Raw genomic sequence first — 25,923 nt, forward strand, 5'->3', positions numbered from 1 at the left:
TCGAAGTTAATTTATGCCATTGGGATTTCCCCAATAGTCCCAACTATTAAACACAATATATATTTTCAATTAGCTGAATTAAAGTTCTTTGTATTGTTATTAAAGATTCAAGTTTACAAGAACACACATAATGGAATTAACTGAGTGGAGGAAGGGATGATTATTTCCTAATGGTCAGTCTCTGATTCTTCCCTCCCTTGACAGACAGGGAAGAAAAATTAATCTCCATCTCAATGCTTGGAATTAAAAGGACAGAGAAAAAGAGACTGAGAGCTATAACTTGCAGGCATTCCAACATTTTCCACATTTTTGAACAAACTAGGACAAGAGTATTAAAAAGAGAGCTGAGAAAGAAACTGTAGACATCCAAGTTTTCAGTACTAGCTGTGCACTGCATAAAAATCAAGCAAAGCTCTTTGGTTTTTGTTTTCTTTTTTATCAAAACTCAATGATGAGTGCTTTTCTACAGTAAAACAGAACAACCTGAACCCATAATTTACTTTCGGCTGGGTCACAAGTATCTGAACAGAAAAAAGAAGAAATACAGCTAAGTCATCACGGACACACTCCTGAACAGGAAAGAAGCACAGCGTGACTGCTCTTTTACCTACCTCCATTAATGGTCACTTCCCCGAGGCAGTTGTTTGGTACTTTGGATGCACAACGTTTGTGACAGTTGAATCTGCAGTCTGATCATAAAGATTTTAAAAGAAAACAAAAACATAGAATTGATAAAAAAGAAAAGTTGTAAGAAGCAAAAACAAAACAAAACAAACAAAAAAAACCCAGTGCCTTCAAATGGCTGAGGATTAATTTCCGGATCAAAGTTTGGCTGGTGACAAATATTCGGTGGCAAGATCATCCTTACCTTTGCATTGCAGGCCCTGCCTAAAAAGCCCCTTGAGAAGCTTCTTGCAGTACTGGCACACTGTGGGTCTGGTGTAGGAGTGGATGACGAATGTGTGTGGCACTTTCACTTTAGACATCAAAATCTTGTCGAGCTGAATTGGTCGTCCAATATATGACTGAGAATTTGACCTCTTTTCTCGACCAATAAATGACTCTGATGGTGACTTTTGCTATATGTTTGAAATACAATAAAGGATAATAATATGTAAGAGATGACTTGATATAAACACACACACACACACACACACACACACACACACACACACACATATTTTTTTTTAAGTAGGTTTCATGCCCGGTACACAGTCCAACATGGAGCCCAATACAGGGCTCAAACTCACAACCCTGAGATCAAGACCTGAGCTGAGACAAGAGTCAGACACTTAACCAACTGAGCCACCTAGGCACCCCTAAAAGTATATATGTTTTTAATTGCATTTTGCCTTACTATTTAGCAGTTTGATCCATAGGGAAATGAGAGTAATAAATTAAAACTGTGTTTCTGTTATTTAATGTAATTTATACCTCCTTTATTTCTCTCATTTGACCTACCTTATTTTTAAAAGTCTAAAAAGAAGAGAACTAGAGATCAGAATATTTGAACCTGATTTGTAGGAGTTTGAAAATATTTTTGGCTTTAAAAAAGTAATGTAATTAGTTGTAATACAGAAGTATAAGATTGAAAGCAAATAAAAAATTGTTTTTAACCCCACTACACATGTTATTTGATGGACATTTTCTAAAGTATTACATGCCATGGTTTAAAAAAGGCAAGCAGTTCAGCAAGGTAGAAGATAACAAGTAAATCCCATCTGTCTGCCCTACATAGTACATCACCTGAAAAGTGGTTACAGCTCCTTTGGGTTCCTCAAAGAAAAAATAAATATGGCTTTATGTTATTCCTCAACAATATAAAAGTGAAGGGTTAAAATTATGCTATCATTTTTACAACTGGAAAACAAATAAACTAGTGGACTATATAAGCCACACAAATACGGGTGTTTCTTTATAAGGATATCTCTGTGCACTCTTGTCTCCATTTTAAAATTATTTAATTAGCCCAGTACATAGATTTTTTTTCAATTAAATGAATTAAAATTAACTGTGTCTTCTGTTATACATATCATTTATTAAGCTCCTACCTTTAGTAATCATTGTGTGAGGAACCTTACAAGATAGGGTTTATTATCAAAAGTTCAGCCATCTAAGCTCATAAATTTGAAGTATATCCTCTTGAGTCAAAGGCTAGTGAAAGTCAAAACATGAACCTATATTTGTTTGCCTCCAGAGCCCTTATATTATCACCTTACTCAGTCAGTGCCAGGTTTGGAATGATTACTGACAAGATGAGAAAGAAATCTTATTTACATACACTTTCTAACCATTTCAATGACTATTGGCACCAAAAGGTAACACCATTTATTACCAAATGGAGAAATTTTGATTTGCCAGTTTACTAGCTATAATCAAAAGAAATCTGAGATGAAATTTGTCATAGGGATATTATGTCTACAGTTACATTTGTAATTACAATCCCATAAAGATAAATCCCATAAAGATAACTGTAAAGGATAATTACCCTGGAAAGTTTCAACCCACACAGAGAAGTCTAGGGAGCTTAAAGATAGGCCACAGGTTTGCCAAACCAGAATCATGAATATGAATATACTGAATAAATATCTTCAATGGAATTGAAAAATAATTAAATCCACAGGGTTAGGTCCCAGTTTTTTTGTGTCCTTCTTGAGTAACTGTAGCCACCAGGCCAGTTTTAAGCACAGTCTAAAATGAAAATTGGTATTTTTCCATAGTTGGAAAGTTTCAACACTCAGAATAAAAGCTGACCAGACATCACACTTTCTTAGCAGACTTAAAATGTTCTCAGACTTGGGAAATCCTATGAAAAGTTGACCAAATCACTCTTCAGCTATTTTCCTTAATCTTAAGGTACCTAATTCTAGGCTGTGTTCCTAGAGCCAGTTTCACAAAGGACTATTTACTATATTGTGACGCAAATTCACTTAGAAGAGCCAGAGGCAATCTGATAAATTGAATGTTTTCTTGTTATCCAACATGGTAACATTCACTTAAACACTGCCTTAAACTATAAGTCATTTATTTTATTACCTTCAAGGTAGGACTAAATAAGGAATTTTTAAATGTTACATGAGTTTATAGAAGAAAAGTTTGCTGTCACTATGGTCCACAGACTGTATTACACACATTATTTAGGCAATGGTGAGATTCACACAGCCACATGCGTCCTTGGCACTGAATAACATCTCACAAATTCTATAATTTATAGTGTCAGAAATTAAGACTTTAACAGCACTTAAGATTTAAAAGGAATTTGAGGTTTTAATAGTATTAATAAAGAGTGCCCTCCTGGTATTCATGACATTTTAAAATTAAAATCAGTTAGCATCATGACCCAGGAGCTTATGTTGTTTAATTTTACTAGATAACAAACACTCTGGGAAAGGGAGAATGGGAAGGCCTTCAGAAGTTTCATTTGTACAATTATATTCTATGTTTTTGGAGTGCACACACACACATACACACACACACACACACACACACACGCACGCGTGCTTTTCCCTACAAGGACGCAAATCTCAGCCAAGACAAAAAAGGAAGATGGGGTCACTATTTGATAATTTTGTAAATGCTTATGAGATATTTATCCACTCTTCAACCAAAATGCAAAACAAGGCCTTTATTGATACGTAACAGATTATAAAACAAAAAGCCTATGAAATAAAGCCATGCCCTGTAACACACATTTATCATAGTTTATGGAAATGTTTAAGAACTAACATTTCTGTAATCTTGTTAATAATCCCTTTGAAACTATTTCTAATGATGTGAACACAAACCAAACACTCTTAAGGATTTTCAGAACAGCAATACATTTTTCATTAGTAATTAATATTCAGTTACTATTTTAAGCCAAAAAATGTCATTTTAATTATTAGGTTAAGTTTTATTTGAAGGTATATAGACTGGAAAGCCATAATTACAGTATTTTGTTTGTTGCATCAAGTTACAGAGTAGGCAAGATTTAGAAATTGGTAATGGTAAAGAAAACAGATGCTTAACAAATTCTCATTGATCTAAAGCCAGCTAACTTGGTCTTTACGAGAACTTCAACATGATTAGACTTCGTGGTGAGTCAAAGTAAAGGGTAATGTTGACTTAAACAACCAGGCTTTTGTGCATATGACACGTTATCATCTAAAATAAAGAGAAATAGTATTGTTTTACTTTTTCCTTAACTTACTTCATTTTATTCTTTTTACTTATTTGTAGAATTGTAATGTGCACAGTCCCTTAGAATTTTAAATAAGATCTTTCTTTAAAGTTAACTTCAGTAAAGAGAAAATTCTTCCTTACCTATCAACACTAGTGAAGATTTTACTAGGTAAACTAAATGGTGTTTAAATTAATTTCCACTGTTACTTGCTGTTCCAGTTTGGCAGCATGTATTTGGTGAACCCGAGCAACCTGCTGAATGATCGTTTTTTATGGGAAAAGGGAGAAAAGGTGAAATGCTCTGGAAAGGGCACAGCTACATTTTGTTTCATTCTGCTTCACTATTATGTTCAGAGAAAAACATGGCTCAGAACTCACAGAACAGATCTCAAGTTCCCTAAATTATGGCAAGCACATGCAGGAGGGGGTACTTCTAAAAACTTACATTTCCACATCAGCTCTTGATATTATGAACTGTTCTTTTCTAGACTGGAGGAGTTTAGATCAAGTTACAGGTGTGAAACCTTTGTGAGAGCCCCAAGATAACTGCAAAGTATGGTATTGGGGTGTGTGTGTATGGAAATGACTTGACTTGGCAAATTATACTTCATACAAAGTATAAAGACTTCATTTCTGTTTTCAGTGATATATCACATCATGGACAGAAGAGAACAGGAGAGCAGAAAAATGATGAAAGCTGAGTTTTAAAGCCAGTATTAGAGATTACATAAAGGTTACAGAGATTAATTATTTTAAGTTTTGTGAAGTGCCTATAGTATTCTTATGCTAACTGTATTCATTTGAAATTACAGCCAAAGTAAAAACTGTATGTGTTGAACACCTACTTACATGGATAAAATACCCTGCTTTTCTAGAGGCTGAATTTGTTCTGTAACCTGGTATGCTAAATTAATGACTCAGCAAGTTTGGAACCTTCCCAGGAAATGACTGCTTAGATTACATTATGGAAACTCCAACTGCCAGCATGTCTTTAACATTTAACAGGACTCTGAAACCATTTCCCAACAAGGTATATTCTACTTTGCGGTTCAAAATGAGTCCCCTTCATTAGTAAAGCTGGAAAACAGAGGGTGGGAAGTTGCCTTTCCTTGTGGTTTGCTTGTTGCCATTTATGTAAAAATCAAACATAAGATTTTGGAAGATAAAAGCCACTTTACAAAATGCATGGCTCAAATGAAAACCTCTGTGGTTTTAAAATATTTATATTTATTAAGTAAAATTCACTTCACAGCCTCATATTGGGAATGGATTTGGGGTGACATTAAGCTCCCCTTGAGTCAAAGAGAAACAGAAGACAACACTTTGGCATACACGTTGACATCTTTTTCTGACTTGTCTCAATCATTGGACAATAAGCTCCTAAGAGAAGGACAGTGACTTAATCATATTTGTCCTCTGTTAATGGAAGAAGTGCCTGGTACATGCTAAACAATAAACATTGCTTGAACTGAACAGAATTAATGTTTTCAAGAAGTAACTGCAAGGAGATAATGGATGCGACATTTCAATAGAGATATTCAAGATACAAACTATTATGTAAGCTTCCTTTTAAATGTAACATTAACTGGGTTGTGACTTTGACATATCTGCTTTACAGGGTTTCAATTTTAAGAGAGTACAGTTGGCTAAGGAATGCTTTTCACTGCAACTGCTCTCTCTACGTGTCTGCCTGTTCCTCACCCCTGCTTCCATATCCAATGCAAATACAAAATCTGTCAGAACTCTTCTGCTCTGGAAAGAGAGGGACAGTAAATTCCAATACTTGTAGGTTGTTAAAAGCAATGGATAGACTGTCAGTATGAGAGATGCGATGGAGAATGGTGGCCAATATAAGAAATTAGAGAGGACAGGTTCAGAATAAAAGGGATGGCCAAACTCATGGATTAGTAATCCACGTGAGTATGTGAGCCCAGTGTTGGTTGACCTCTTAGTTTTTCAAAATCAAAGCAGAAAATCTAGTTGTTTATGAAGTAACTCTATTTCCAAGTGTTGGCAACTCTGAAAAAATTCTGAAACATTGTGCCAGCCAGTCAACTCATTTGAGGACTAAATCTGGCCCATGGGAATTCCGAGACCTTTAAACAAGACAATGACATAAAACACCTTCTTTAACCATTATATGGGCCAAACTCTTTTCATAGCACTTTACATGCATTAATTCATTGACCCTCCATGGCCACTAGTGTTATGATCCCCATTTTACAAATTAGTAAACTGAATCATAGGGAAGTTACATCATTTGCTCCTGATCACAGTCTGTCAGTAGCAGAACTATGAATTCATGGAGTCTCACTCCAGGTGATAAATAATGATTCCTCTCTCCTTAGCTCCTCCCAGTTTTCACATTCCCTGGTTTTATGCTAATAGAAAACTAGGAAGTACTTTCTTCACTTAAGTCACGATGGTACAATTCTTGGGGGTAAAGTGAGAATAATTAAGTAATAACATGTTCTATATGCCAAAATGCAATGCAAAAATATTGTGAATCTCTTAACCTTGACCTACAGAATATTGTGAATCTCTTAACCTTGACCTACAGAAGAGACTTTCAACCAGATTGTCTGTGCTCAGAGGATAGCATCTGAGTCGTACATGTTTTCTAGCACAAAATGACTAACTTAATAAACAGCTTCTATTGTATAAGCATCACTCAGTTGTCTGCCTGCTTTCTTATTCAGGTGCTGTTCTACTTAAAAGATACAAGCACAACTGTGTGAAAACAGATCCAACCAAACATTAATCCCTTATTTCAGAAGTTTTAACATCTAGCATTTTGGACTATCACTCAAAGAACTGTGCAGAATACCACCTTATGATAGTTCCTCCTACTGCCATCAAGATTGATCTATTTAATTTAGCAAGTGTTTCCTGGGGTGAATCTTACCTGAAAACCCAATTCAGATGCTGCCAGACATAGAAAGGCCAGTAAATAAGTCTCTGTGCCCAGTAACTTTAAATCCAATAGAATTTTGGATAAAACATAACTGTTACTATGGACTATCACAATATGTGCTCTTCCTGTCTTTCTGTATACATGGTTCTGCATTATTCTTTGGATTTCAGTTCATATATCACCTTCTCCAAGAGGCCTCCAGACCATCTAACTTACTGCTCACTCCCCATTCACATTCTCTTACTCTTTGGCACACCATCCTGTCTCCTCCTGAGCCATTACTGCAGCCTGCAATGGTCTTATTTACCTGTTTGCTTATTGTATTTTTATTGTCTCTTTTCATAGAATGTGAGTGCCATGAGGAGAGAATCTTGATGGTTTTGTTCAACACTGTATCACCAACTTCTGGAATACTGTCTCACACAGAGTAAGTGCCCATGTATATGAAGGTTTGAAGAAAAGATAAAACACCCCCATGGTGGAGGAAAAGGGGGTCATTCAGAAAACACTCATGTTTCCATGTCCTGCACTTCACTGAGTAGAGGGAGGGTAGAGCATTTGGTGACTCTCAATCGTTCAGTGCTCTTCTGTTACAATTCTGATTCCCTTGAACTGCCTGCCAAGTATGACAGATAAATGAGTCTGGCCCCTCAGCTGGATACCCTAAATATGTATAGCATAAATAAAAGCTAATCAACACCTTTTCTTAACATTGAAAAGAGTTGCTATAGGGCAGGAAAAAAAAGTGTGCCCTTGCTTAGTGGTGACCAATGCTGTATTTTACAACGGAGAATCCATTTCTTAATGTTTGCTGCGATTTGTGAAAGCTGTCACACTAATAACATAAATACTCTCTTATTAAAAAAGACTCCAGGTGGTCTGGAGTTTCTGAGTGCTAAAGTAGTCTTAAAAGTTATATTAACTTTTTTATTGCATCATTCTTTTTAGGTAAACAGAAATGAAGGGTAAAGGAATCTTACTATTTGCTTTAAGTGATCCACTCTTTGCAGGGAAAGCACCAGAACTGTTCAAGAATGGTTGCAAATTACATGTGCTGTTCTTTCAAAATGTCAGTTACCAAAATCCTACAAATCCATGGGATCTTGGAAGAAAGGGGAGACATAACATAAGATTACCTCTCTTTTTACTTGAAGTCAATGTGACCTTAATGCCTTGCACTCTAAAGCTACACAATAAAAAAGGAGCATTTCCACTGAAGAAGAAAATACTTTTGGATGTCAACAGCTTCTGCTTTGGGGCTTCAAATGTCAGAGTTGGTCTACACATAGAAAGTGAATCAGAAGGTAAACAGATTATGTGGAAAAAACAAGAATAGTAATGTTAGGAACGTATATTCTCATAGTATCTGACCTTGCCTAAGTTGACAAGAGCGTGGTCTGGGTCTATGAACTCATAGGAGAATGGAATGAAATAATCTGGAAAGAGGCTGTCCCATTGATTACTGACTTAAAGACACCAAGGAAAAGCTGGAAAAGCACGCCATAAACACAATCCAAGGCTACAAAGGTTAGAGCCTCTCCCTTCAAAAGTAAGTGTAACTTAAGGGCTCACAAAGATAATTTTATGGTATTTTATAGAATCTTAACCTATAACAATGAATGGTAAATGCATAGCACCGTGTGTCTATGTATGTGCATCTGAAATAACATGGTAGAATCAAAGATTAGATTTTAATGTAACTCAGTTAAAAAAGAGAGAAGAATAAGACAAGGCTTTTTCCTTATCAATTTTGAGTTTAAAAATATAGGAAAGCACACCCTCAATAAAATTATACCACTCGGTGATATTTTCAGTGTACAGCTAAAGAGAAATAATCACCAAAAACTAGGCTATTTGGAGAAAGAAGTATGTATATTTGCTCATAACTTCTGGACATTGTTTCATCTTGCATTAATGATTAAAATGGCAATACTTCCATTCTTCTTGAGAAGGGAGAGAGGCATTCATTGGATCAAACAGAACCAGATATCAGAAAACCATGCCTAATGAATCAAGTAAAATCATGTAGCTAAATATTTCTGAGAACACAGGTAAATATTTTAGAAGCTGAATTATTTCTCAAGCTTCTGGAAGTATAATTTAAAATACCAATTCCAATATTCCACTTTCTTCACACCTCATTATTATTTGTTCTAGACAAGCCTTCAATTCTTTTTTTTGGGGGAGGGGAGGGGTGAAACATTCCTGAGAACAGTAATCTTTTTTTTTTCTTTTTCTTTTCCCCATAGTACTCAGCTAAGAGCTCACTAGGACCTCAGTAGACATGATTGGTCAGGAAGTAAATTAGAAGGGACTGAAATTTGTTCAGGTCTGGCATGACATTAGACTAAGCAAATGCCTGTTACTGATAACATGGGGTGGGGGGCTGTTTTGCATCTTAAGGTAGAGAGCAGTGTTTTCTGTTTTAAGGCATGGCTTGTAGGGAGTGTTAGGAAAGCCATGGTCCCTTTTCTGAGGGGAACATAGGTCCTTTAGAGCCTGCTTTAAAGACCTATTAGTTCCCAAGACCCATATGTTTATAAGTGTGGGCAACTGGTAAATTCCCCCTCCTCCAGGGGAGTTCATGAAGAACTCTCATGCAGTGTTTACAGTTAGAGTTACACATCTGGAAGTTTTTGTTCAGAGCATGAATTAATAATGTACATATAATAAGCCAGACACATTGAATGAAATCAGGTAACAGCTGATTAGTAACACATCAAGTAGACCACACACTCTTAATTTTACTGAAGGCCTCCTTCCTGACAAACCCACCCCTGCACATACTTTTCTAACTTTCGGGAAGTACAGACATACGTGCTGCTTGAAGAATTCTTGGATGTCTTTCCTCATTGAACATATACACTACCCAGGGCTGAATCTGAAGAAATAGTTTACACAATCATCAAAAGAAATCTTGAAATATCTGGCAAATGTACTGCATGTATGTGATGGTGTGGTGTATATTTAAATGGAAAAATGACTTTTTAATTCAGATGAATCACCACAATTCCTGGAACTCCAGAACACAAGAGTAGTAACAATTAAAATCTCTTATTTCTTGATAGACTTCTGCTACTTTGGAAAATATCCTGGGAAATATTCATTTGGCCAGAAATATGATCATAGTTTCATTCAGGGTTAGAAATAGTTTTTTTCATTATTTGCTCATTTGAAAATAATATAACTCGGCTATTATAAAGTGTATCAGAATCATATGCAGTTATAGATAGATAATGCAATACTGGTATTCTCTTGTCTTCCTTTTTTTGTTTTTTGTTTTTTTTTTTTTAAATGAACAAAAACAGTAACTGAATGAGTCATTTCTGGGGGAGATTTTCTAGGAAACTATGCAGCCAAGAGTTCCTTTTAATATAATGCTTGTCTTAATTAAGTGTGAGTCAGTAAACTTTATGAAAATAACAGCAGTTTATGCCAAATTATTATTTAGAAAATATGCACCATTAATATTAATAACAACTTAAAATCAATATTGTCTAACTTTCATAAAAACTAGAGGATGCAAAAAGTGAGAATATAAGACAAACACAGGAAAAGCTTCTGGAATGAGCAATTTACTTCCTAATGATTTCTATAAAGCAGTCTGAATATTAGGAGTTACCAAAAACACTAGACTAGAAGCATTTAATTTCAGCAAAAATAAATTCTCTAAAGAGTCCCTTAACTTTAAAGCTATAATAGTTAATACTTCCTTATATACATTTAAAAATAATTTTTAAAATTTCAATAAAGTTTTTAAATAATTAAAAAAAAATTCTATAAGACCTAACGTACTTTAAAAACGCTATATCAATTATATCCTCTGGTTGCAAAGAACACCAATGTCTTACGTTCTCCTTCATTTTCTACCTTGACTTAAGCTCCTTTACTTCAGGAAAAAAAATATTCTCTTCAATCATTTGACAAAAATATTATGTTGAATTTGGCCATATTGATTTATTCTCAACAGTCTCTATATAGTAAGAAAATGAATGAAAATATGTCTCTCACTGTTAAAATAACTGTGGGAAAAGATGTCAAAAACACATAAAACTGAAAGTATACTTCCATCATAGATTAATAGAAAGAGAATTAATCATATATAAAGATTCTAAGCAACCAATAAGCAACTCAGTAGAAGAAGAGACAGGTAATTAACCATAGGTAAAATACAAATGGCCAATAAATATATGAAAAACTATTTATCCTCCAATAAGTAAATAATATTTAGGCATAGAGATTTTTTACCTATCAAGTTAGTAAAAAAAATTTTTTTTAAGTTTAAAATAGGAATCAAATCTATTGTTGGGAAGATAAAGCAATAGAAACTTTAATACACTGTAGTTAGCAGGGTTATAAATTTAAACTTTTACAACTTTTTGAAGAACTATTTGGCAAAAAATTGTATATATTTTTCAGTCCATTTGGCTTCCAAGAAGATAATCTACTAGATCCATTCAAAGATGCTGATCGAGAAACCTACTAACACTTTTATAAATGTATAACAAAAAAACACAAAGAGGCTTATTTCAGCAATGTTTAAAATTAAAAAAAAAGAAGAAAAACTAATCAGTAGGAGAGATTAAGAAAATTAATATCATATATCATTGCAATATAATACCAGGAAGATTTTACAAAGACATATAAGGAATGTTGTGCCCTAGGATGATTTTTCCAAACATACAAATTTATTATTATTGAAGTAAATTTCTTCATTTTATATCCTAAGGATCAAGATAACTTGATTTCTTAATTTTATTTAACCTCATACATGTTCTGGTTGTGTTTTCATTAGCTTCTTTTGTTATAGTTACCTTAACAAGACCATGTAAGAATGGACACTAATAATGGTATTTGAAACATAGTCTCATAAAGAAAAATAACAATGTCAACTCTCAATTTGCCACAAGTACAGAAATAAGGAAAACTAAATATTAATAAACACAATACATCAAAACAAGTTATCACAATAAAAGCACTGTTATATACTCAGCTTTAACATTTAATTTAAATGCCTTTCCTCCATATTCAGGCTATCAATTGCTTAAGATAAATAAAAAGCCTATTTTGGAGAGGGGTTTACTTAAAATCTCTAAGAAGGAAATTTGTGAATTTTCCAAATATAATTTCTTCATGGACTGAGACCTCGATATACCCACTTGCATACCATCTTTTTAAAAACTAATTAAATAGACTGTGATAATACATTAATAATTAAAAGCTCCTTTCTTTAAAAAGTTACATTCATCTTCAGGCAGTCCTTGTTTTATGTTTTACCATGCCAACTAAAACTGTGTATAAACATATTGGGATGGTGGCCTCAACTTGCATGGTTTTGTGGTACCCTGTCTTCAGGATACAATTCCAATATGCATGCATTTCAGTTAACATGCTGCTGGGTAAAGTGTGTTCTGACTGTATTCTGTTCTATTCTCATCCCATCTTGTCAGTTTCATAGAAAGACCAATGGGGTTTCTGCAGTTCAATAGGCTGGATTCTGAGCCAAATTCTGATCTGATTATTCTCATAGGGTCAATACCAATAATTGTCTGAGGTCAACCTATTAGTATCATGTTGTTTTACAAAAGATGGTGAAGCATATTCCTATTGCCAGGTAGAATTAGTACCTACCTCAAAGCCAGGACTCACAGGAGACTGAAACATGAAGTTGTAAGGGCAAAAAGCAGGCAAAGGTGCAGAAAAAAGGGAAGAAAGACAAGAAAATGATGTTATTTGAAGAAAGCGATGCATGTTATCAATAATGTTTTATACAGGTGCATTTTCAAGCAAAATGTTACACTAATCAGTCTTTATGGCCACAAACACACCTGAGTTAGAAATAAGTTTTAACATTTAAATGGAACTATAGACACTAAGTCAAGACGGCAAAAACACAGTTTACAGTTAAGAGTTGGTAGAGGTTAAAAAAAATCTACTTGTTACGGTGTCAATGATGAAAGACAGCTCTTTCACCTTGTTGAAAATAAATTATAGTCAGAATGAAGCATTTTTGACCTTTACGTGAAAGATTAGATTTTCTTCACAATAATTCATCCTCTCAATGGCAAAAGAATGAAAAAGGTCATCAAAGTAATCAAATGTTACGTAGTTGTTATCTGCCTGCAGGCAAGAATAAGCTGATGAATAATCAGTATTAGTAGTTTACAAACCTGGAAAGTCCAACAGTGGGTTAGAGTTTTAGTGAGAGAAATATACCTACAGTTGATTCTTTGCTCATTTTACAGTCTTTGTTGCATATTACTGTTTTATGTCTGATTTCGCTCAAGGTTGAAGTATAAATCAAAGTAGAAAGATTATTCTGAAAAAATTTTTTTAAAAAGAGTATCAATGAAAAATGAAAGAAACCTCTTGGTTAAGTGGACAATACATATCTATATTTATACTGAATATCATATTCTTTCTATCCCAAATCAAAGCTAAAATAGACCTGACTCTTTTTGTTTTTTGTTTTTTTTTAATTTTTTTTAACGTTTATTTATTTTTGAGACAGAGGAAGACAGAGTATGAATGGGGGAGGGTCAGAGAGAGGGAGACACAGAATCTGAAACAGGCTCCAGGCTCTGAGCTGTCAGCGCAGAGCCCGACACGGGGCTCAAATTCATAGACCGCGAGATCATGACCTGAGCCGAAGTTGGCCACTTAACCAACTGAGCCACCCAGGTGCCCCTACCTGACTCTTTTTCTTAACAAAAATGCATGGCTGTTGTTCTCAGAACCCCCATCCTATTCTGCAATGTACAATCTGCAATCAGAGACATTGAGAAGTGGTGTACATTTAGAGGTTCTGCCAAGATTAATTGTTACCCATTGATACTTGCTACATTTCTGGATTGACATGAAGCATGTGCAGAATTCAGGGTAAACAACTGCCCATGTGAACATATCCAAACATGACTTTTGAGGATGTCGGGTAGGAAGACCTTCCTTTGCCCTATGGTCCCTCTATCTAGACTTAGAAGCAAATTGACATGAGACAGATTAACACAAGAAAATCAAATTTAATAGGTGTATGCACAGGGAATCAGCATAGATATGAAATTCCAAAGACAATGAGGCAACAGGAAGGTTATATGAGCTAAGGAGAGGAGTAGGGTCTGAGGATATGGAGGGGAAGAAGGTCATTAGCAAGAAGGTGAAAGGAGATGTTTAGAAAAACAAGGTTGCCCCATCTTGTAGATAAGTTCCTTAGGTAAGGGGGAGTTTTTATTAATAGTTGCTTCCCATTAAAGCTCTCCTTTCCAATGTAAATTCAGGCACTCTTAGGGGAGGCAGAGAGCTTTTCCTGCATCTCCTGGGTTTTGATTGCTTTTAACTAAAAAAAATCTTTGCATCAAAGTGGCCCATTGTGGGGCAGCCTGCCCTAGGCCCCACAAGGAAATATAACCCTGCTTGTGTGTGGTTTTATGGAACATTGTCATAAGAGGTGGCAAAGCTTTCTCTTTCTCAAGTTTCCAAAATAAGGTATTATCCTTATCATAAATATATTTGATATATAAAGCTGATGATTTTCCTCCAATTTGAAAGCCCTGAATACCTTTACTCTGGGCTCTCATCAGAATTGAGTTTTAGCTGAGTGCTACTCAGCTCATATTTGAAGATGATCTATGCAATATACATTCACTTATTCCTCTAAGTCACCATTTCTCAAAGTGTATCCCCCCCCAGGATATCCCCAGGTTTTACGAGAAAAAGGGGTTCTATATTTGAGTCAGTATAGGAACACTGTTTTCATTATCCCAAGACTCTGAGGCCCATAATTATGCTTACTAAATATTACCACGTCCAATACGTAGACAGACCATGAAACACTTTCCAGTGATCATTTGATCAGGAAATGGTTTTTTTTTGCAGAATATTTGATAGGGCCATTACTTTGAAGAAAATATTTTGGGAACACACAGCTCTTTCCCCCTTGCTAGCAAGTTAGAATCACCAGAAATGTCTGGTGATAAAGATAAAAGATAGAGCCACCTATTACTTTAGTAGTTGATTGTAATATTATACTATAGTTTTGTTTTTATTTTTGTTTCCCTTGAAGGAAGATCACAAGAATTACAGTTTTTCATCTGTAATGAAAACTACTGTAGAAAACAATGTTAACTATGCAAATAATAGGCATATTAGGATAATGTGGCATACTACTTTTCATTTAGCACCCAAAGAAGCTGTTTCCCATTATTAAATAATATAATTCCTGTACCCCATTTTCATTAACTGATAGGAATTTCAGAAAAAATTAACTATTAATTATTCTGATATAATATTTTATTTCTCACATGACCTGTGATGAAGAAACCTAATAACTTTATAACTCATGATTTTTTTTGTTTCTAGCTTTTAGCTATTATGAATAAAGTTACAAACATGCTTCCAACAATATCATTCACATTGGCACCCCCTCAAAATAAAATACTTGGGTATAAATCTAACCAGTTATGTATAAGATCTGCTTGAGGAAAACTATAAAAATTTGATGAAAGAAGTAAAATAAGAACTAAATGATGGAGAAACATTCCATGTTCATGGACAGGAAAATTTAATATTGTCAAGCTGTCAGATCTTCTCAACTTGATCTATAGATTTAATGCAATCCCAATAAAAATCCTAACAACTTATTTTATGGATGTCAATAAACGGATTCTAAAATTTAGGAGGACAGGAAAAAAAACCAGAATAGCCAACATAATATTGAAGGAAAAGAACAGAATTGGAGGACTGACGCTACCTGACTTCAAGACTTACTATAAAGCTACAATAATCAAAACAGTGTGTTACTGGTGAAGAAGAGACAAGTATCATATGACTTCACTCATATGTGGAATTTAAGATACAAAACAGAGAACGTAAGGGAAGGAAAGCAAAAATAATATAAAAATAGGGAGGGGGACAAACCATAAGAGACTATGAAATACAGAGAACAAGCAGAGGGTTGCTGGAGGGGTTTTTTTGGGGGGTGGGCTAAATGGGTAAGGGGCATTAAGGACACTTGTTGGGGTGAGCACTGGGTGTTACTACAGGGGATAAATCACTGGATTCCACCTGAAATCATTATTGCACTATATGCTAATTTGGATGTAAATTTAAAAAAATAAATAAAATAATAAAAATAAAAATAAAATCTTAAAAAAAAGAAAGAAGAGACAAATAGATCAATGTATCAGATTAGTGTGCCCCAAAACAGACCTTCATAAATATCAACTGATCTCTGACAAAAAAACAAAGGCAATACAATATACAAAGATTCCTCAACAAATGGCACTAGAAGAACTAAACATTAACATGCAAAAAATTAATGTAGATACATACCTTACATACTTTAGTAAAAATTAACTCTAAATGGACCACAGACCTTAATGTAAAGTACAATACTATGACATTCCTAGAAGATAACATAGGATAAAAACCTACATGGCTTTGGATATGGTGATAGCTTTTTAGAAATAAAATCAAAGGCACAATTCATGAAAGAAACATCTGATAAACTGAACTTCATTAAAATTAAAAAAAATACTTCTGTTCTGCAAAACACATTGCTAAGAGAATTAGAAGACAAGACACAGACTGGGAGGAAATATTTGTAAAATATTTGCAAAAGTTAGATCTAATAAAGGATTATTATCTAAAATATACAAAGAACTCTTAAAACTCAACAATAAGAAAACAACTTAATTTTAAAAATGGGCCAAAAACCTTAAAAGATACCTCACTAAAGAAGACAGTGCCTGGGTGGCTCAGTCAGTAGAGCATGAGACTCCTGATCTTGGGATTTTAAATTGGAGGCCCACATTGGGTATGGATATTACTTAAAAACAAAAATATTTAAGCAACAACAAAAGAAGTTATAAGCAGACAGCAAATAAGCATATGAAAGAAGCTCTACATCATATGTCATCAGGAAAATGCAAATTAAAACAATGAAATACCACCATATACCTATCAGAATGGCCAAAATCCAGAACACTAGTAACACCAAATGCTAATAAGGACAAGGAGCAATAGGGACTCTCATCCATTGCTGGTGGGAATGCAAAATAGTACAGCCACTTTGAAGACAGTTTCATGGTTTCTTAAAAAACCTAACATACTCTTACCTTATAATCTAGCAATCAAACTTTATGATACTCAGAAGAGTTAAAAAAAGCTTTTGACTACATAAAAACCTGTACATGGATGTTTATAGTAGCCTATTCATAACTGCTCAAAATTGGAGGCAGCCAAGATGTCCTGCGGATAAACAAACTGTGGACACCTAGACAATGCATATTATTCCATGCTAAGAGGAAAGAGTTGTCAGGCCATGAAAAGATATGGAGGAAACTTAAATGCATATTACTAAGTAAAAGAACCCAACCTGGAAAGGGTACATACTGTAAGATTCCAACTAGAAGACATTCTGGAAAAGGCAAAGCTATGGAGAAAGTAAAAAGATCACTGGTTAGCAGGACTGGGTGAAAGGGAAGAGGGAAAACAGCTGGAGCACAGAGGATTTTTAGGGCAGTGAAAACACTTTGTATGATACCATAATGATGAATACATCATTATACATTTGCCCAAATCCACAGAATGTACAAGGCTGAACCCTAAAATGGGACTTTAGGTGATTATGACGTGTCAGTGTAGACTCATCAGTATTAACAAAACTACTGCTCTGGCAAGTAATGCTGGTAACAGGGGCGGGGAGGTGGGGGTTAAACAATGCACGGGTTGGGGCAGGTGGTATATGGGAAATCTTTGTACCTTCTTTTCAATTTTGCTGAGAACCTAAAACTGCTCGAAAAAATGAGGTCTAAAAAAATGAAAAAGCAAGAAATAAAAAAAAATGCTTGTACATATCTTTCTATATATGCCTATACACATTTCTGCTGAATATAAACCAAGGAGTAGAATTGTGGATTCAAATGTTACTCATATGTTCAGATATAGCAGATAAATGCCAACCATTTTTCCAAAGTTGTTGAACCAATTTATATTCACAGTAGTAGTGTATGAGAGTTCCAGTTGCTTAATATCTTCATCGATACTTGTTATTATCAGTTTTATTTTTAATGTTAGACATTCTGGTATAGAGATATTTCACTGTAGATTAACTTTAGACTCCTTGATAACTAATGATGCAAAGGACATTTTTATGTTTATTGATTATGTTCTTTTATAAAGTGCTGTTAAAACAAATATTTTTGCCTATACCTTAAATGGGGTTGTCTGTCTTCTAAATTTTTATAGATGTTCTTTATATATTCCTTATATATTTACATATATGCATCTTTTATAATATACATATGTTGAGGGGCGCCTGGGTGGCGCAATTGGTTAAGCGTCCGACTTCAGCCAGGTCACGATCTCGCGGTCTGTGAGCTCGAGCCCCGCATCAGGCTCTGGGCTGATGGCTCAGAGCCTGGAGCCTGTTTCGGATTCTGTGTCTCCCTCTCTCTCTGCCCCTCCCCCGTTCATGCTCTGTCTCTCTTTGTCCCAAAAATAAATAAAAACGTTAAAAAAAATTTTTAATATACATATGTTGAAAATATCTTCTTCCATTCAGTGACTTGCTTTCCGTTCAATGGTATTTTTTGCTGCAAACAATTTCTGAATTTTAAAGATGTCTAATTTATCACTTTTTCCCTTTGACATCAGTGATGTGAGTCCTGTTTAAAAAGGTCTTCCCAACTCCAAGTACTTGTAGATACCCTTCTCTGTTAGCTCCTAGAAGCTCCCAATGCACCCAATGCACCATTGATTTTGTATGTGGTATAAGGTAGGATCAAGATTCATGTTTTCCATACAGATATCCAATTGGTCCTAGAAATATTTGTTGAAAAGATCAGCCTTTTTTCATAGCAGTGATATTCTTGTCAGAAATCAGTTGGCTTTGTCTATATACGTAGTTTCTCAACTCTCTTTGTTCTGTTTGATTGGTTTATTGTTCTGTTGTTGCATAACACCACATTATTTTTTGATACTCAGACCTTGTATAATCTACACTGTCTTAACAGTCTCTTTATAATATGTTCGGAAATTTTCCAGCTGGGTTCTACCTCAGGAGTTCTCAACGCCAGCATGACTGACATTTGGTGCCACTTTGTTGTGGGGGCCATCCTGTGCACTGATCTCTCTGCGATTTCCTTCTAAGACATTGGTCCCTTAAATCCTAATTGCTTTGGTTGCTTTTGGGCACCTCCAAATATTTTGTTCTGTTCTCTTCTGTTATATTTTATTCAGCTTGTATAATTGTCCCTTGTAGAACAGTTGATCAGATAGATACAAGCTTCTTCATAGCTAGGAGCAGAAGTTCTGAAAGAGATTATTTCACTTTTTGCCTAAGATTAAGTCTTGTATAACACAGTTTCAACTGATTTTGATTTTTCCCAAATACTACAAGAACATTTGTAAATAAAAATAAAAAGATGAATAAAGCATAGAGAAATGATAGGATTATTTAATCCTGACTTCTCTTTTGCAATTTTCTTAAGACTATAAAATTAATATGGTCTTAATAAGTATACTTATAGTATATAACATATACTATATATATAATATAATATATATGATACATATATATACATAATATATAATATATATAATACACATCATACATAATATATATAATATATATATAATACATAGAATACATAACATATATAATACAATAATATAATACAACATATTAATGTATCCTACTCAAGGACCTACTGAGTTTTTCTCATTTCCTTCTAATGCTGGTGATGGTGTGCAGAGAGGTATACACCCCTGCTGAGCTGTTATACCATAAATTGACTTCATTTTGGGTCTTCTTAAAAGATGGACTGCTTTATGGTTGGTATAATGAACACCGTTTACTGCCAAAATTGATGATAGATCTATCATATGATCTAGATAGATCTAGATAGATCTAGATAGATCTATCTATCTAGAAAGCCTATCATATGATTTATGTTGTTATGCTCGTTTTCTATCTTAGTGGCATTATGGAAATCTGAGATTCAATTTAGGTGCCAAAAATGAATAAATTAATAGAATTATCAGTGTGTTAATCTGTATGTGAAATGGTGATTTTATAGTCAAAATAAGTCATCAAGCATGGATAGGAGAAACATTTTCTTACATTTGAGAGAAAATCTATACACTTGTCATGGCAGGCTTGCAATAAGGGTGATATAATGAGATTAATAAGCAATGTCATCTTTATCTTGGTCATCATCTTTTTTGGAAATGGAAAAATATCCCTTATGGTATACAGAACTAAAAGGTTTTACTACTATTGACATAATATTTCTTTTGATTACGCATTTACTCTAAATTTTAAACTGTAATTACTGACCTTTTCTGCCTTGCCCAGGGATAAAGAGGGACATATTCACTGTACTCCAACATGCCTGGGTACAGTGGGGTGGCTTTGTTCCTACATAAAGTAAGTAGCCAAGGCATGACCATGATCCAAGGCAACTGGAAAATACGTGCCCTCCTCAAAGCAGGCCAGTATTTCTTCCTTTCTCAGGTATTGGATAAAACAAAAGACAAAGAGGTATCCTATGAAGGCACAAAAAGCTTTGACACATGTAAAACATGACTTTCAGAGCCAGGATGTCAAATAGTATCACAAACATTATTTCCACGGGCATTTCTTATTTAATGGCTACCCGTTGGGCATTTTACACAAGTTTATGAAAGTTTAGGATAACAACATTTTTCAAAGTATTTTATGGCCCCAATATTTTCTCACCTCACAAATATCTGATTTGATCACAATTATACCAGCATTCTTGACAGACATCGTTGAAATTTGATTTTTAAAAATATATATTAAAAAAACATTTTAAGCATTCTACTATAAAAATTTCCATTCAGCAATAAAGCAGTAGTAAGTTTCAACATTTCATGTAAAACATAACTTGTGATCAACTAATTCAAATGATGAAATAATTTAATTTGGCTAAATAAAGCAATTAAATAATTTGATTTAAAAACTTGTATTATAGTCTATAGATAGGTAACCTAAATTATATTTATATGTAAATGGTATATATTTCTAAATATATGCATGTAAATAATTTAAATATGTAATTTAATTTATACTTATAACATGTAAATTATATGTGATGTTTTGAAGTATATATATGCATGTCTGTGTATATATGTATATACATGTATTTGTGTGTATATGTACATATTATAAAAAGTTGAGAAAGATCTAAAAGAAGAATCTTTAGCATTAATCACCTAATTTATTGTAATAATGAAAGGCTTTAAAGCTTTAGATTCATTGTGGGATGTTAAATAATTTTTAAAGAATTTGAAAACAATATATAATTAATTTACAATTTTGTTTCTTAAACTTACTTGTAAGTGTTCTATAAATAGTATGAGTCTCAGTGACTATCTTAAAAGCAAGAGTAACTGCTAGCACTTGAAAAGTCACTACTTACAAAAATTCAAACTAAATCAAGGAATTTTAGAATTGGGAAGCTGACATGAGAGTTATTTGAAAAAGTAAATAGCGTTTGAATTAAGCACCTTTTTTTTTAATGTCTGTTTATTTTTGAGAGCGAGAGAGAAAGTGTGAGTAAGGAAGGGGCAAAGAGAGAGGGGGACAGAGGATCTGAAGCAGGCTCTGAACTGACAGCAGAGAGCCCAACATGGGGCTTGAACCCACAAAGTGTGAAATCGTGAGCTCAGCCAAAGTCAGACACTTAACCGACTGAGCCAAACCAGGTGCCCTAATTTAAGCATCTTTCAATGAAAATATCACTAGTTCCAATTAATGCAACATTATGGAATAATATAAAATGATACACATACATTCTGAATAGTTACCAAACATAATATATTCTTCTAGTTAACAGCAGGATTAAGTACTTGCCTTCCTCCAAAAGACTCACTTCATGAAAGACTGAAAACACAACAAACTCTCAATTTTAAGTTAGTCATGGGAAAATAGTATGACATTTTCCTATTTACCAAAATGAGCATGCATTTGAATTATATGTCTTGTTCATGCTGTAACAAAACTGAAGTGATAAGGATCACAACAAAATATTTTCCAAACAAGGGACTAATACAACTTTTGAGAGATGTCTTCAAAATTTATTGCCCTTCTCCACATCAAGAGGGATGAATTTAACCTTACTGTTTTAATAATTTTTAATTTTTTTCAATTGATTTTTACAATAGCTAGATTACTAAAAAGTCTTTAGGGGAGGGAGTAAATACGGGAAATTTAAGGCCTCACATTGTTCGCCTATTTTTCTATTTTAAATAATTCACATAATTACCACAATTTTTACTTGGTTGTGAATGTTTGGAAAATTCGAATTTAAATTTCTTAAAAAATATTTAAGTCCTATCCACAAAAGTGTTTAGAGCTAATGGAAATACTTAAAGCATTTGAGTGCTATTGTTCTCATAGCATTTGTCAATCTGTGTCACCCTGACAATACCCTGGAATGTATGCCAGTATTGCCAACAAATTAAAGACTTTCATTATTTTCATAAGAACAAATTTAAAATTTTCTCCCAGAATAAATATGCAGCTATGTCACAAAGCACTCTAATAATCTTCAGAGAAGAATATCTTTCATCTTTGGTTTCCCAATTTTGACAAAGTGTGTTTTGCAACATTCACATGTTAGTTGTGCTGGTCTGGCCCTATGACCACGATGAAACCTTACATATTTTCTAACTGCACTGAGCTCATAAATGAAAGCAAACTCAAAGTTGTTGGATATTTGATGAAGCACTGACCAGTCTACAATACAAACCCTGAAGAAACACAGTCAATAACACCCTGGCTGTGTCCTCCCTCCCGGGGTGCTGTCTTGGATTGACACTGTCATCACATTGTCCCACAGATCTCTCATGCAAACGGATAAATGGAAAAACAGGAAGCTGTACCAGGAGGGGCTCGTCAGGGGCACTGGTGGAGAGCTCAGCAGATGCTGTGCGGATGGTGCTGAGTCCAGTGAGAGAAACGTTCGAGAGCCTTCTCCTTCTCACGCCACTGCAATTGTTGGGGATTTTAAATGCACATCTCTTATGGTAATTCAGTCCGCATCCTGGAAAGAGAAAGTAAAAATGATTTTTGTTCAACCATAAATTAAAAGCTCTTCTAGTATCAAGTTATGCATTTTTAAAAATAGTATTGTTTTCGTTTTTCTTGAGGCTATTTAGAAATTTAAATTTTCTTTTGAGCTTTTTCTGTTTTCTTTTCAGAAATTGTAAATAAGGTGGGTTTTGAATTCTGATTCTTTTGGACGAGCTCAGCAACTACTCTGGTTATCATTTTTGTTTAAATGTTCTTGGATATAATGGACTTGGACTTTAAGGGATCTAGCAAAAACAAAAACAAAAACAGAAACAAAAACCCCCAAAACCAACCAAACAAAAAAAGAAAAAACAAAACAAAAAAAAAAAACAACAAACAACAAAGAGATCGCCAGAGGCTTTTTTAGCTGCCACAAGTTAATGTGAGTGGACACATAAGGGAAAGTTAATCACAGTGCATCACAACTTTTGAACTTGATGTGAATCCTGGCTCTATAATTTTTTTTGTTTAAATGACCTTGCACATCTCAGTTTGGCTATCGACAAAATACGGATAATAACTACACCTTGTAGAATTGTTAAGAAAACATGTTACATTTCTTTACAGGCTGGTTTCCACATTTTAGATAATTAGGAAAGCACCATTTTTTGTTTGATATTTCCACTATGTATAGTTCCCTGTGTGTCACACAGCAGGCAAGAAAATTTCCATAAAGCCACACTTCAGGCAGTTTCTTCTAAGTCACTGTCACCTAACTTGTCTTCTCACAGACAAAAATTCAGAAACTGTGGTTAGCTTATTTCTAGGTTGCATCATAAATGCTTGGTTATATTGGCCAAAGTTCAAACAGCTCTACCTCCTACAAGTCAGAGAGAACACTGTATGATTGGAGTATTTTTAAGATTTATAATGGTGTTCTAGCCACTTGAGTTTAAAGAGTTCTTTTCATGGTAAAGTTCATTTTATGGCAAATTATGCTATTGTTAGAAACATGGGCACAAGTTCCAGGCCACCACTCTACAGCTGATTGACCTTGCATGGTTTGATTAATCTCCTAAATTTCTGCTAATTTCAACAAACATTTAGTGAATGCCTACGAATCAAAATTCCAACATGGGGTGCCCGGGCGTCTCAGTCGGTTACACATCCGACTTTGGCTCAGGTCATGATCTCATGGTTTCTGAGTTCGATCCCCGCATTGGGCTCTGTGCTGACAGCTCAGAGCCTAGAGTCTGCTTTGGATTCTGTGTCTCCCTCTCTCTCTGCCCCTTCCCCATTCTTGCTCTCTCTCTCTCTCTCTCTCAAAAAAAAAAATAAATATTAAAAAGAATTTTTAAAAAAATATTGAAAAAATTCCGACTTAAGAAGCAATTATTATTTTCAGTTTGTTGCCAAAATAACCAACACAAAAGAAACACATCCACGTAGTACAGGGAAAATGATATGAGAATCCGGTTTCCCAGATCAGAGCAAATAAGCTGAAGACAGGAAATGTAAAGAAATGAACAGAGCAGAATCCATGCATCCCCAAAATTGCTGAAAGACATAAAGTTAAGAAGACATTATTGTAGAGGGCACAACATAAGCAGGTGACTTATGTGTTCCAGCATGGGATCGACTTGGTTGGGAAGGAAAGACCTTACCTTCGCATTTAAGGCCTTGACGCACCAAACCCCACAGCATTTCTCCACAGTGATCACAGAAAGCCGGAGCTCTATACGAGTGAACAAAAAGAGCGTGGGGACGAATTTGAAAGTCTTCAAAGGTGGCAGAAGCTGTAAAAATAGTAACATTGGAAAATAAGTCAAATAGATACTCTGATCTATAGATAATTAGCATACAGGATAATTATTTTTTTAATGTTTATTTAGTTTTGAGAGAGACAGAGACAGAGAGAGACAGAGTGCAAGTGGGGGAGGAGCATAAAGAGAGAGAGGGAGACAGAATCTGAGGCAGGCTCCAGGCTCCCAGCTCTGAGCTGTCAGCACAGAGCCCCACGCAGGGCTGGAACTCAGGAACTGTGAGATCATGACCTGAGTCAAAACCAAGAGTCTGATGTTTAAGGGACTGAGCCACCCAGAAGCCCTCAGGATAATTAAATATGTAAATATGGATCGAACTCTCTGGGCAAAGTCAGGAAAGATAAGATGCAACATTGCTTGGCTTTAGTGGTGAGACTCCATTCTTCTCACCCACAGCTTTACAGCTGGTGGCAACCCCCTCGCTCTTCTTCCCACTAGTCAAAGGTTCAGGACACTTTGAGGATAGGCAAAACGTGGAAGAAAGCATGAATGAAAGGACAGTTCAATAAGATTTACAAACACCTGCTCTTACTTAAAAATGTTTTGCTTTTTCTTCTCCAAAAAGGCAGTAAGAAATATTAATAGAAAAAAAGAAAACTTGATGGATTGAATTTAGACAGATCAGAAGATGGTATACTCGACTATGACCATGAAAAGGTATATCAGAAGGGGGAGTGTCCCTCTGGGAGACAGGTAAGAAATCTGAGCAGCCTCTTCTTGGGGAGATAGAGTTGTTTGACCTCTTAAGGCAAGATAACCAAGCATTTATAACTAAGTGACCTCTTCACCAATATGTCAGAGAGATTTAATACATACACTGGTGAATTCCAGTCCACTCTTTAAGAAATACATGTTACGAAATCATATTCATGATGCAGGGTACGTTTTGTTTTCGCATATCGTTACTGAGTCTATATAACACTCCTGCAGAGTATCGAAATTGATTATTTTTTAATTATATTTTTCCAAATAATATTTCTTATTGTGTT

General features: G+C 34.7%; 1 protein-coding gene and 1 long non-coding RNA gene across 5 annotated transcripts in view; both read right to left on the reverse strand.

The window, feature by feature from the left end:
* The window catches only part of PRKD1 (protein kinase D1), a 332,060-nt gene that overhangs the window by 54,870 nt on the left and 251,267 nt on the right, over nt 1-25,923 (reverse strand). For 2 of the 4 annotated variants that reach the window (XM_043555954.1, XM_043555956.1), the window contains exons 3-7: nt 24,776-24,907; nt 22,982-23,142; nt 12,707-12,730; nt 869-1,079; nt 612-689 (exon numbers count right to left, since the gene is read on the reverse strand). In XM_043555954.1, the coding sequence (XP_043411889.1) occupies nt 612-689; nt 869-1,079; nt 12,707-12,730; nt 22,982-23,142; nt 24,776-24,907 (606 nt within the window). The remainder of the gene's footprint in view (nt 1-611; nt 690-868; nt 1,080-12,706; nt 12,731-22,981; nt 23,143-24,775; nt 24,908-25,923) is intronic. The other 2 variants (XM_043555957.1, XM_043555955.1) reach the window with 1 other exon arrangement.
* On the reverse strand, nt 3,606-9,244 carry LOC122468979. The gene is made up of 2 exons (XR_006293360.1): nt 6,716-9,244; nt 3,606-6,683 (listed from the first exon to the last, which is right to left on the reverse strand). It is a non-coding gene; the product is annotated as an uncharacterized LOC122468979 (long non-coding RNA).

This window comes from Prionailurus bengalensis, chromosome B3, assembly GCF_016509475.1.
Source record: "Prionailurus bengalensis isolate Pbe53 chromosome B3, Fcat_Pben_1.1_paternal_pri, whole genome shotgun sequence".
In the NCBI taxonomy this organism is placed as follows: domain Eukaryota; kingdom Metazoa; phylum Chordata; class Mammalia; order Carnivora; family Felidae; genus Prionailurus; species Prionailurus bengalensis.